At 30.3% G+C, this 14,176-nt stretch overlaps 1 protein-coding gene across 1 annotated transcript; it reads right to left on the reverse strand.

The window, feature by feature from the left end:
* Positions 1–9,022: 9,022 nt before the first annotated feature.
* LOC129894825 (protein MADS AFFECTING FLOWERING 5-like) lies at positions 9,023–11,149 on the reverse strand. The gene is made up of 3 exons (XM_055970456.1): positions 10,966–11,149; positions 9,647–9,747; positions 9,023–9,310 (listed from the first exon to the last, which is right to left on the reverse strand). Exons 1-3 carry the CDS (start codon positions 11,147–11,149, stop codon positions 9,023–9,025), a joined length of 573 nt encoding a protein of 190 aa, XP_055826431.1.
* Positions 11,150–14,176: the final 3,027 nt, after the last annotated feature.

The following is a 14,176-nucleotide window of genomic DNA, read 5'->3' on the forward strand; positions in this document are numbered from 1 at the left end:
TTTTGGAAGATACTCAGATTCGGATTTCCTCTTTCTGTTTCCTGTTGTTGGACTATGAAGGTTGATGGCTGAAAAATTGATTTATGTAAAATTCAATATCAGAACATTTCTTTGTATATATTACTTATATTTATTATTCCTGACGTTTCAAAAAGAATAAAGCATGACTGTATATCTCCAGTTTAAAAAGCATTCCATTTATATGTCAAAACATCAAGTGCCATGTACTTCAAATATCATGAACTGGCAGGAGAATTGGTAAAGAATACTACTATACATTGTTTAGTAGTATATAGTACAACATGAAATATTATATGCAATGTTGTAGAAACTACTATCATAACGTAGTAGAATATAGTACATCAGTAGTTTGTTCTATTCTTAACTAAAGGGAACTATATTGAAAAAGATTCATATAAGTTGCTCAATATTCTTGATTACTAATTGGAGCTCGACAAACTAACATGACCATGTGATTGTTTTAACATAATGGATTCACAAATTGTAATTCTACTTCAAATGCAACTAAAAGATATAATTCTCCAAAAAACTTAAACGTAAAAGAGACTTGCGGCTGGTATCAAAAAGGAATTAAAGAGCATATAATTTAAAAAAATTTACCAAATTACATACCTTATATTCTTATATTTTCAATTATTTCCTACTATTTGTAAAAATTTTAAAAATCCCTCTTCTCATACATAGGAATGACGCTGATACATCGCAATTTGATACATAAATTTTTTTCATGATACATCGCCAGTTGATACATAGAGCGTTTTACTTCTAAAATGATACTTTATAAGTAAATTCAAATTAATCGATCCCAAAATAGATATCAAACACTAGGTGATTTTTTTTAAAAAAAACATTGATGTACGTAGCAGCTTTATAGGTGATTGATCATTATCGATGTGATCTTTCATGTTGTATTCGTGTTTAGCCAATGCATGCTGATTTTTTAGAAAAAAATGACTTTTTTGGGTGAGAGTAGTGACAATTCTTCAATACTTTTGACTACAAAATGAACTTATTATTTCAAGCTTTCTGGTTAAGTTTTTCTACATGATGTTGAGTTAAGAGATCAAGCTGATGTAACTATAGGTAGTTAGTTGTAACTAAGTTTGTTAGAGGATGGTTAAAAGTTAGTTATGCAAGTAGAGTGACAACTCACGTGTATGTGCAGCAAGTTATTACTTTGTTCAAGTATATAAATATCTCTTATGAGAGATACTTCAGTAGATGAATGAAGCATTTGAGATATTTTTAGAATCTCCTCTCTTCTTTCAAACTTTCTCTCTCGAACTTACTTCTCTTATCTAGAAGATCTCCAGCTATGGAGATCAACACATGAACATAAGAAATTAAATATTATGGGAAGAGAACACAGTATACTGAAAGTTTGAAGCAAAATCTAATTTACGTCTAGTGATAGATGTATTGTTTTTGCTACATGAATTAAAAACAACAATATAATGGGGTTAAAGCTTTATCCAGGAATGACCTATGCCTTAATAAAAATTGTAAAGTAGATTGGACAAAGGTTTACTAGTGTAAGAAGGGGCTAATTGGGCTATATACACACACAATATATAGCCCGCACAAGACCTTGTGTATGCACCAATTCAATACATGCATGCCATGTGTTTGAATTTAGAGTTTATTTTACTTAATCTTGATTAAGTAATATGTATTTTACATCATTAAATCACCTAATCATGGGTAAATTACATTAGTTGGGTGTATACATCAGGTGGGATAATATATATCAATGTCAACTTTGTGCATAATTCAATAATGTGGATAAACTATATATATCTATAGCTATTCCATGTATACGTTAGGAATATTTCAGGCATATTGATAAATTAGATAATGATATATATATATATATAGATATATATATTGGTAACTACTTGTAGAATTATCTCTTTTCTGTTCAAATACTAAAGTTTAGTATTTGTAAATAATAATTTCAGTATTTGGCAGTGAAATCTGACCATACTACTATGTCAGATATAGACGAACCCACATTGTGAACCAATAGAATCATTTCCAGCGTTTGATGTTGGAGCAGTGTAAAAGTCGGTCCAATTAATCGTCGACGTAGTCGTTAGGTGGCACATACTATAGTTGTAAATTATTCGAATCCCCAAAGTTGACGAATATTAAAGGAAAGTTTACGTGAATATAAGAAAATATTTATCATTTATAGTAATATATATTTTTTACTTGACAATTATAATATATTTATAATACAGTTTTAATATAATTTTAATATATATTATCGAGAATAATTTTAAAAAGATCATATAATACAAGTTTTATTCATGGATAATATATTTATCACACACTTTAATACACTTATAATACATTGTGTTAGTTTATTATTAAACAAGCATAATATATTTTAAAACACTTATAATACATTTATATTGCATGCATAATTTACTTTTAACACATGAAAGATATATCATAATATTACTATGTATTGCTATAGATGATAATAAATAAAAAGTATCGCTAAAATAAATTATTTATTAAAAATTGTTCATCCAGGTAATTTTTTCCAATAGTAGTAAATACCCTTTCATTCTTAATAAAAATTTTGAATTTGGATAAAAAATTATCTTTAGTAAAAAACGTTTTATTTCTAGAATGATTTTTTTTACGCCAATTTAAATTAGTCGAATTATAAAATAAATAACAATCATCAGGTGAAAAATCAAATACGCACTCGTAAAAATTGATATTGAAGAAGAGGAGGAGGCAAGAGTTGAGCAAGAGAAGCATTGTTTCATATACATGCGAATCATGCTTCGGATACAATATATACAGACAAAAACTCAAATATGCAATTTTCAAAATTATCCCTTCATTGAGTAGTTACTAGCATGCTTCATGATATTTGCTCATTGATTAAGAGATAATTATGGACCTGAATTATTCACTTATTTAATTTAGAAATTATGTACAAAGTGTATAAATAGTATATATTTTATGCTACATATACATATCTATATACAACATATACACTATACATTTAGAGGCAGATCTAGGAGGGGGTGATGGTGTTCAACCGACTTTTCGATAAAATATTACAGTATATATAAGTTATTTTTTTATTATTGTAGATATATAAATTTTAATTTTCTAAAATGCAAGAGGAGGTTGGCTCAAAAATTTAGAGGTTTAAAATTCACTTTGAGGTTTCAAGTTCAAATTTTAGTATATTTTTATTTTTTGAACTCCCTTATTAAAAATTCTGAATCCACAAATTAGATGGTTGAATGATATATTTAACTATATTATAGAAGCGAATTTGAGGAGCTTAGGGTTAGTTAGCCATTTGACCGATTTGCCCTTCTCCTTTAATTCCTTCTATTTATATACTTAATATTTCTTTTATTTTAATTTATTTTTATCTTACTTTTATTTATATTATGTTATGTATTTAAAAATTACAAAAAAATAGTACTATAATATATTATTTAAAAATGACGTAATTACGTTAAGAGTACTATCTATATATCATAATAACTAACAATTTAAAATATTTGAAAAACATATTAAAAATTTGATTAACTCTCAAATTTCACATGTGCCACATAAATTGGGACAGAGAGAGTAACATATATTATTTGAAATAAACTTTTAAAATTTCAATTGTGCCACATAAATTGGGACAAAGGAATAACATATATTATTTGAAAATTAGTTAAGAGAATTATATATCTAACAACTTAAAAATATATTTTTTAAAAACATACTATTAAATTTGATTAACTCTCAAATTTTCACATGTGCCACGTGCGCGAGAGAGAGGGGAACATATATTATTTAAAAATTATATTAATTAAGAGTATTATAAATGACAATAATTAACAACTTAAAATATTTAAAAAATATATGAAAATTTAGTTGAAAGTTTCACATGTGCCACATAAATTGCGACAAAGGAAGTAACATATATTGTTTAAAAATTAAGTACTGTAATATTTAAAAATTATATAGAAATTTGATTAACTCTCCTAATTCTATTCATGTCCGCGTAAATGAGATAATAAAATAATATATATTGGACCCGTGCTTTCACGGACTTTTGTATATATATATATATATATACTGAAAATGGTCAAATATATCCCTATACTATTGGAAATAGTTTAAATATACCTCTCGTTATACTTTCGGGCTAAATATACCCCTCCTGTTATACTTTCGGTTCAAATATACCCCTCTCATTATACTTTGATACAAATTCGCCCTTAATTTTAACGGAATAACACTTGAAAAGCTCAAAATTAAATAATTCATTCTCAATTTTAAATATCTGATTTTTTAGGAATAAATAAAATGTCCAAGTACTAATATGATTTTTTTTTTCTAAGAAATGACAATACAATACTAATATTTCTAAGTACTAATTTGAGTCTTTTTTCTTACAAAATGATAAGACAGAAAATGTTGCAAAACTATTTTACAACATTTTATTTAAAAATCGATATCCGATAGGCCAAACCATTAAATCAAATTATCCACTCGATAAGCAGCCATGTTCCATCCTTCAAGGCGTGATTAATGCAGCATAACTGAGGGAGTCATTTCATTTAGGGCGAGACAAAATGGACGGGCATGGACACGAGCGGTTTGGTGTCCGAGCCGATCGGTCAGACGATGACTACTTCACTTATTATTTTAGTAATAGCCGTCTATCCCAAAATGAAATGAGATGGAATAGAAAGAATGCTAAGCGCTAGCGCTATAGGATTGTTTTTTTTTAAACAAGCTTATCCCCACCCCGATCAGCAGCTGTTAGGTTTCTCCATCTCTTCTATTCATAATATAAAAGATTTCAAGTTATATAAAATTATCTTTGACAGAGTATTTTAATTTTAAAAGTAGTACTTTTTATGTGAATTTAAATTTATGGATTCCCCAATGGTGAACGAACACCGGGTAAAAAAATGTAATTATGATTATCCAAGACAACGTTGAATAACATCCAAATGATTACTGTGGATACATTGCAAAATACGCAATGATAAGTTACTAATCAACCATATTAGCTACATGAATGAATAACTAGTCAAGCCGAGCTCTTTCGGAAACAACCGCCCTACCTTTCAAGTTGGGGGTTAGGTCTGCGTACACTCTAACCTCCCCAGACCCCACATTGTGGATTATACTGGGTTTGTTGTTGTTAGTTGTTGTTGAATGAATAACTAGTCAGAGCATGCTTCCAGGATTTGATGAAATACAATGTGTGCCTCATAACTCATTTTAGTCTAGCAACAAGAAGATAATTTTTTTCATAGGTACATTTTAGTTGAACAGAAGCATGACTTTGGTGCACTATGATGAAGAGTAAGCATTATTAATAATTTGGACCTTCCAGTCTGGGAGGTGGCACACCAAAGCTAGCGTGTGTATTTACTATTCAGTATCTTCGGACTTGTTAAAAATGTAGGAAGTTACATATTTCACAGTTCACCTGGAAATAGTTCCGGTCTGATATTGATCTCTAAGCAGTTCAAGGATGCTCTTTTTTCCCCTTAAGGATTCAAGTTCAGAGTTACTTAATACTCATCAGACCGAGGCAAAGAGTAATAAAATTAATTGATAACGTAAATATATATGTGCACACAGTCCACTTATTTCAAGTATCCAGAGAGGATTCTAAATCATTAGATTATAACTTGATAGCAGTCAACTAATCAAATACCTCTGCAGCCTGGATTTCTGCAGAGATCTCTTTTTCTGTTTGGACATGGCTTTCGTATCGTTGAAGTATCCCTGTCAAACTGGAAAATATATCATTAGATATACTTGTTGGTGGATAAGTACAAGGAAAATACTATGGGGGAGCAGATCAATTTTGTGTAGGTTTAAAATTAGAGTGCATCAGCAAACGAACACTATGTTGATCACTTTGTTATATATTTATAATGACAAACGCATAATCTTGGTTGCTACATTAGTACATTGTTATAACAAGTGCTAATGCTGAAAGCATTACTCAACTTGAGTAGCATCGTCAGTCACTTTCTAATCAGAGATCTATGAAAAATAAAATACTTCCTAGGCAATGAGGAGACGCAGTCTAGCAGTAGCTCGACGATAAGGCAACTAAAGCAAAGCAATGGCTTAGGGTCCCATTTTTTTGAGGCCCGCCACTCTTCCCTAAAGATGTATTATATATATATATATATATATATATATATATATATTGTTAAAAAAAATATCTCTTGTACAATTAAATTTAAAAAGAAATTTTCAGGTAGAAAATATAATAACTTTGATTTTTTAATTTGTACATCGTTCTAATAATTGAGAAATTGAATAGTTTTTAGATAATTATAGTAGTTCTTTGTTATGTGGCTACCTATATTGTTGCCTCATTTATATAATGGCAACAAACATGATCAACATTATTATTCTATATTTACCTCTTTCGTCCCCCCTTTCAATATTTTTATACTCTTACTATTGAATATTTCGAAGTCTCTCACATGGTCAAACCTTCTGCATTCTGCAAAATCTATTGTTGTTTGTTCAGAAAAGGATCAAAATTTATTTTATGGTGCCTTCTTCAAAATTTCAAGAATTGCAACAAATTATCATTATGTTGAAGCAACGCAACACTATTTCAATATCACCATACCAATTTATTAAATTCAACGCAACACTATTTTAATATTATTATATCAACTTCTCCAATTCACGAGCAGAATTTTGTTATTCTAACTTTATATTATAGTTTTTCATTGAAAATTTATTATTTACATTCTTAGTTCATAAGATATATGTCTATCCTACCCTCCCAGACCCTACTTGTAGGAATAAACTAGATATGTAATTGTTGTTATTGTTATTCAATTTATCTATGTCAAGTAGAAAAAAAATTAAGGCCTCTTTGAAATTTGGTTTTAGCCCCCCCAACCAATCTTGTTGGGCTAGCCCTGAATGGAGCATGAAAAAAAATGGGTATGTTGGATTGCAAATCTGTTGATACTTATATGAGCTCAGATGTTGAGTTTTCCCAAAAATGGGAGCCTTTGAAGTACCCTAGTAGTTCTTAAAGATATGTTGACAAGCTCAATTATTTCACGCTTGCACCACCCAACATCTCACACTTGTTGTTAGTCAGATTTTTTCAAGTGCCTTGTGATAATTAGGAGTGAAAAAATTAACTCATGAAAACATGACAATCAATTTGTTAACTTAGCCATTTTGATCCACTCAATTCAGCACATTCAAAGTTGGTTAATATGTAGCTCAAATTAACCCATGAGAAACCTTGTTACAATATTTTTATAAGAAGGTGGTGTCTGATATAGGGGCGGATCTGAAGATTGGATCCTTCATGATCAAAATTTTTAAGATTTGGAGGTATGGATACAAGTGTGGGAATTGAAATAAAAATAATTTTAATATCTAAAAATAGAATTAAGAATATTCTGAAATTATGATGGACAAATTGGAAGAAAAGGGATGCATGAATGTTTGTGAGCAAGTCTAATTAGTACATATGCATCTCCTTACAGCTTTTTTGTGTAACATGGCCATTGCAAATGATATAGAAACCATGATAGACTTCTTGAGTTCATTGTACATTGAATAGTGATGTTGATTTGTAAATATCTTTAAAAAATCTTTTGGTTGCGAATTTTTTAATACAAATATCTTTTAAAAATAAGAAAAACATATGCCTAAATTATGATTTCATCATTTTTGTGTTTCTTTCAGAAATCATTATAAATGTCTCGAATTTCTCTATCGATATTGGTCAAAGTACCCAAAATCTATTGACCATATCAAGTATAGATACCACACCCACGCCATGTTGACATGGATGCAACACTGAAAGTGAAAAGTCCGCACAACTTGTCATTTAATAGCTCAGCCTATTTTGATCCATCTAAATTCAGCTCAACCTGCCCATTTAACACCTTTAAGAATGCAGTGTTTCGTATTTTAAGAAGCCTTAAGATAGTAAAAAAGAATTTAAGATCTTTTCTTCCTAGTGATATGTGGGACAAACATCGTTATAAGTTGTCCAAATTGCTGACCTATTTATTTTCTCGACTTTCTTTTATCGAACTGAATTCCCTCCCATCCCATGAATAATTGAAGAGAGTTATCTCCCTTCGCCAACATTGAAGTTTCCAAAGTATCTAGATTTGACATTCTTATTTTCACATTAATCTCAACCATGATAGGAAAATTCTAACATCAAAGGTTCATTTAGATAGAGTCTATCATATAAGGGCAAGAAACATCCAAATATTAATGAATACTCAGATGAATACCACTAATAAAGTCCATTGAAACGGACATCCATAGCCTTTATGGAATAGAAAGAGGTTGCAGAAAACCTACTTTCTTTTTACTTCAATCTTATCCAATTGACAAACAAGACAAGTCTTCACATAACCTTCAATATCGTCTTCGATCTTTGGCCATCTTCCATCTTTTGCTAGAAATAAACATGGGGATAACAAAGCTAACATCTATTCTACACCTGGATGAACAACCCAAGTAGTATCATGCTCCTCTTTCAATAGTTTTCTGTGTAATGCTCCACCTTGAGGTACAACGATCCTCCCCCCAAAAATGGAGCAAATCGTCCTCAATTCAATACCTCCTAACATTCCTATCTTTCACTTTGAATCATTAATTTAACATATAATGAATCATTTGCAGGACATATTTCTGATTTTATCCATTTACAAGTTTGGGAATTGAATACATAGTAACAAATACCTATTTTCTACTCAAAGTATCCGCAACATGGTTGTGCATCCTCGACTTATGTTCCCACACGAAATCATATTATGCCACAAACTCCTGTCAATGTGCCTGCTTTAGACTTCGGTTGCATTGCGTCTTGAAAAATGTATTGGCTACATTATTCATCCAATCTACAAAACGTGGACCCAAAAAATATACCCTCCAAACTTGCAAGAAATGCACAACAACCACCATCTCTTTTTCATGAGTAGAGTGCCTCTGCTCCGCATCATTCAATGACCTTCTTGCACCTGAACACCTCTACAGCTTTATCGGAAGCATCCGTATGCACTTCAAACGACATTTCAAAATGTGGCAGCTTCATAATTGGTTCTGTTGCAATGGTCTCCTTCAATGATGGGAACTCACCATCACATTTCTCAGACCAAAACCATTGAACATTGTTTTTCAACAAAGCTTTCAACGAAGCCTCCTCGTTCGAATAACAAGGAATAAACTTGCGATAGTAATTTGCCAACCCCAAAAATGACCTCAAATCTTTGACGTCATTTAGTGCCTAGCAGTCAACAGTGACTTGCACTTTCTTTGGGTCCATCCGCACTTTGTTTTTGACTGACCAAATGTTCAAGGAATTTGATTTTCTCCTGGGCAAACTCACATTTTTCCATCCTAACTTACAGGTTATACTCTCACAAATGAGATGATACTTTGCTTAAATGGTTTAAGGTTTTCTCAAGATAACGACAACAAATCAAGATGTCGTCTAAGTACACTACTACAAAGTCATCAAGATACTCAAAAGAACATCATTCATTAAATTACGTAAAGTTTTTAAGGTAGTAGTCAGCCCAAATGACATTACAAGAAAGTCATATGACTCGTACCTAGTTACACAATTAGTAATAGGCTCATCACTTTCTGCTATCCTAACTTGCCAATAACCAGACCTAAGATCCAACTTAGTAAAACCAACATGAGCTTGGCCATAAGATCCTGCACCAGCGGAACTGGATATTTAATCTTCATAGTTACCTTGTTCAAAGCCGAAAAGTCCACGCACATCCTTAACGATCCGGAATAGAATGAGAGGATAAGGTTGTGTGTACACCACCCTCCTCATACACCACTTGTGGGATTACGCTAGGTATATAGTTGTTATTGCTATCCACTGTTGGAATGGTAGTAAGATCGGGAGACGAAGCTTGGATCTGATTTGGGAAGCCTTGGATCACAATGCGATGTGTGTAACGAGTTCATTATAATGCTTGAGATTCCTAAAACATCAAAGGTATTTTTAGAAGTATTGAACTATATTTTTATGGCGTACGTTAATAAATTTATTATCTTAGATGTGGTTATATTTTAATATTTAGTGATGCTAACTATCTAAATTCAAGTGTAAAAAAGGTTTGTGTTTTATTTTTTGCTATTTCAACCAAGGGAATCTGGTGTGGCCTTCATTGTGAGTTACTAATATTTTGGTTTTTTTTTCATTTGATGTAGATATGCTAAGCTCGAGGACGAATCCTTTTTCATGAGAAAAAGAATGATACGATTTCGCAAGGTCAAGATTAATCAAGAAGAACGCTGACCCATGATAAACTCAAAAGTATTCACGAATTGCATGATGGAGAGACTTCAAGATATGATTAAAAGATGTAACACATCGTATTGTTGAGTAGTGTGTCCCCTTGCAATGCTGACGAAGCACCAAGGAGCTTCTTGAAAAAACAACGCATGAGTATGAGGCACAAGATTCGAAGTTGACTAGAATTAACAATCCAACTTGACACATGGGGAAAATTTATTGAGCAAGTGCAACGTTCTGGAGTGTTAGCAAAATGGTACGGAGTAGCTTGAACTAATGCCGACATTAAGGCACATAAACTGAAGCTTCCTAAATGTCACGTGGAAAAGTTGATATCACTCTTTTTGAGTAATTGACTAACATTCGAATTATTTGGATACGTGCATTCTCAATTGTATTATGTTTACATGCTGCATAGCTCGTGCAAAAAGGTACTTTGTCTTATGCATATCATTAAGATCAACACCAAAAACTGCACCGCTAGAAAGCACATAGTTAATAAACGTGTCAACCTATAAACTATTCGTCTTCCTAACAGATCAACATGTATCAAAATGGAAGATCCACTATAAATTAGGGAAAATTAATAGGAATATCTTATTAAAATGAAAAAAATAAAATACTGTTATTGCTGGAATATTCATGGAGCCTGCCACGATGGGAGATGATAAGAACAGCAACATCGACATCGCAGAGAATGGAGAGTTCTTTAGCTTTCTTCAATAAAACTTTTCTCCGTTTACAGAAAGCAACTTGCCTACAGTTTTTATCTTGGATTCGCTTAATTTCTACCTTCCTTTGCCCCATTTTTTAGCCCGAAAAAAGCCCTATTCCACAATTTTCAGATACTGTACATATCCAAAAATTTCCTATTTTTATCATTAACCACAATTGCTCCACAGTTTTTTTTTTTTTTTTTTTTTCTATTTCCATCCTATGTTCTCCACACTCAAAATCTCCATGGGTCCTTCACCCATCTTTTCATGATTTTTTATTTTTTTTGGTTTTTCAAATCCTGCTCTTTGTTTTTACTTGTCAGTAATTTTGGTCCAAAAATCCAAGGACTATTTGACAAGTTGGCTCACTACGTGGCAAAAAATAGAGAGAGCTGTTTAGGGTTGCTCAAAATCGAACAAAAATTAATAATTTGAATCCGAAAAAGTTATTAATTGATTAGTAATGAGTTATTGATTTAACGGTTTTGATAATAGTTTTAAATTTTTTATAATTATTAGGTTATCGATTTTTTAAAGATTTTTTTTTTTTAAAAAAAACAGATTAACCAATAACCTGATAGTAAATTAATAAATATTTATATCATTTGGTATATAAAATCATTGATTTAGGGTTTAGTTTCATACTTTTATTTTTGATTGTCTCAAACTCTCAATTATTCTACAATATGTCAGTGTTTGTTTTGAGCAATATGCAATCAATCAACTCATGTGTATAGTTCATTTGGTTTGTCACGTTGTTTTTAAGTGATTTTAATGTCTTTTTTGTGTCGTATCTTAATGATTAAATTGCTAACGATCAATAATCAATAAACATAAGTCAATATTTTAATGGTTCTATAACGGTTTAGCATGTTTACAAACCAGTAATTGATAAGCCAAATCGATAAACTTTAAAATCGAACCGATTGATACACAACCCTAGAGTTGATGGGCTGACAATTTTAAGGGGCCGTTTGGTGTGAAGAATAACAGCAAATAGTCTTGGGATTAATTATGGTGCTTCTTAATTTTTTGTTTGGTTGGCAAGTCTGGGATAACTTATCCCAAAATTAATAATTAGTACCGGGATAAGTTATCCCTCCTCTTGGATGCTATAGTAGTTCCGAGATAACTTATCCCGAAATAAAATAGGAAAAATGACAAAAATATCCTTTTAAAATATTTTTATACATCACTTTTCACATTCATGTATATTTACATTATTTTTAATACTATGTATAATAACATTCTCAACCTTCACCACTCCTTATTTTTATGATAATTTTTCATATTTTTCTATTAAAAATTACACTATATAAAAATATTTTTTTTATTAATTTATTTAACTAACTCTTATGTTTATTTATATTTTGATTTCTCTACTATTAAATTACATATTTTTAATTATATATTCTTTTAACCACTTGAAAGCTTGTATGTTATATATCAATAAAATGAAAACTTTCAATAGTGATATGTACTTAAATAAAGTGATATAAATAATAAAAAAAAAATTACTTAAACAAAGTTAAGCAGTGTAAATTTTTTAATTGAATTAACTTAATAAAAGAAGTATACACCTTAATCAAGTTGATATCCGTATTTGAATTAATTTATGAAATTTTACAATCAAGAACATGAATTTAATACAAGTTCAATATATTCATTATTCGATCACAAAGCAAATGAAAGAAAATTGTTGGGGATGATTTGTGATCCGTGATTGACATGAGATCCGACTTTATTGCCTTTTAAGTTTGGCAAATAATATTGGGTTATCGATTAATGAATGATAAAATCGTTTCATTTTGAATAATTTTGAGGTAAAATTGATCATTTTTTCCTCCAATATTTAAAACAACAACAGTCAAGTTCAACCAACCAATCACATCCAGTAAGCAAACAAACATCATAAGAATAACCAAAATTTAATCCCAAAATCAAACACTGATTTCTAAGCTAATATTAATACCATTTCAAAAGTTACACATACAATATTCACAGGTTCTCATCACAGGAGTTCTCATGGATATTACAATAACAACTTCAAACTAATCTAAACAGAATAAATTGATTTTTAAAATGTTAATTAAATAAATTGATTTTTATAGATATGATCGAAAATTGTCGGCTCTAAATACATATCATACGTAGCAACCAATAGGCTCCTAAGATGAAACTTAATTAACTATCAACAAGACTAATTAAGGATAAACTAAAAATGACGAATATAGTCTTCTTTCGAATAGTTCGGAAGCAAAATTAATTATATTCTTTAGAAGTGACAAAATTAGTCCATTAAAATATGAACCCCTAATTCATCTAAATATGAGCAAATTAATGATTCATTCGTTTATTAACTTAGTCTATTTTAATATGTCCGATTCAATCCATCTAAAAATTAGGTTGAATCAGTCCAAATAAACTATAATCGAATTAATAAACTTAGACGATTTTAACCCGTTCAAATTTAACTTATTTAGCTTCATCCAAAATTTAATTCAACCCGCTTATTTAATAGTTTACTTTTCGAGTGAAATCATGACCAAACACTAATTTTAATATTTACTAATTTGTTCATTTTATTTAAAAGAATAGGAAACTACTATGTTAGATAGACGAACCCAAATTGACAATTACCAGTAAGTCGGTCCAATTAATTCGTCGAAGTAGTCGTTAGGTGGCACTTACCATTGTGGCAAACTATCCGATCACGAAGGAAAGTCATCCAGTAATTATAATTGGTGTAATTATTAGAGTAATAATTATCAGTCTAATAATTATAATGGCATAATATATTGAGGATACCAATCATTAAAGTTGTTATTGAGTTGTAAATATTCTTCCTTTTTTAATTGAGATTATATCGTTTGAGCTTTAAATATGAAAGTGTTGTTGATAAATAAAAAAATATTTTATCTCTAAAACGAGATTTTTCTGCACAAATTTAATTAATTAGCCTCAAAATAAATAACAAACACAAAATGAAAAGAAACAAAAAAAAGGTTTCCTCGATGTACGTAGCTGGCTTTATAGGCGATTGATCATCGTACACGCCGAACACTTGTTTCTTTCTAATTTTACCTAAATTTAAATTAACTAATATAATAAACTATAG

Source organism: Solanum dulcamara, chromosome 1 (genome assembly GCF_947179165.1).
Source record: "Solanum dulcamara chromosome 1, daSolDulc1.2, whole genome shotgun sequence".
Taxonomy (NCBI): Eukaryota; Viridiplantae; Streptophyta; class Magnoliopsida; order Solanales; family Solanaceae; genus Solanum; species Solanum dulcamara.

Excerpts from the sequence above, each read along its gene's own strand:
- LOC129894825 (XM_055970456.1), bottom strand. The coding sequence starts at position 11,149 with ATGGGGCAAAGGAAGGTAGAAATTAAGCGAATCCAAGATAAAAACTGT. Across the intron at positions 9,748-10,965 it reads TGAATATTCCAGCAATAACA|GATCTTATGGCCAAGCTCAT; the intron begins GTATTTTATTTT and ends CCGCTGGTGCAG. Across the intron at positions 9,311-9,646 it reads ATGAGCCTATTACTAATTGT|GCACTAAATGACGTCAAAGA; the intron begins GTAACTAGGTAC and ends GTTGACTGCTAG.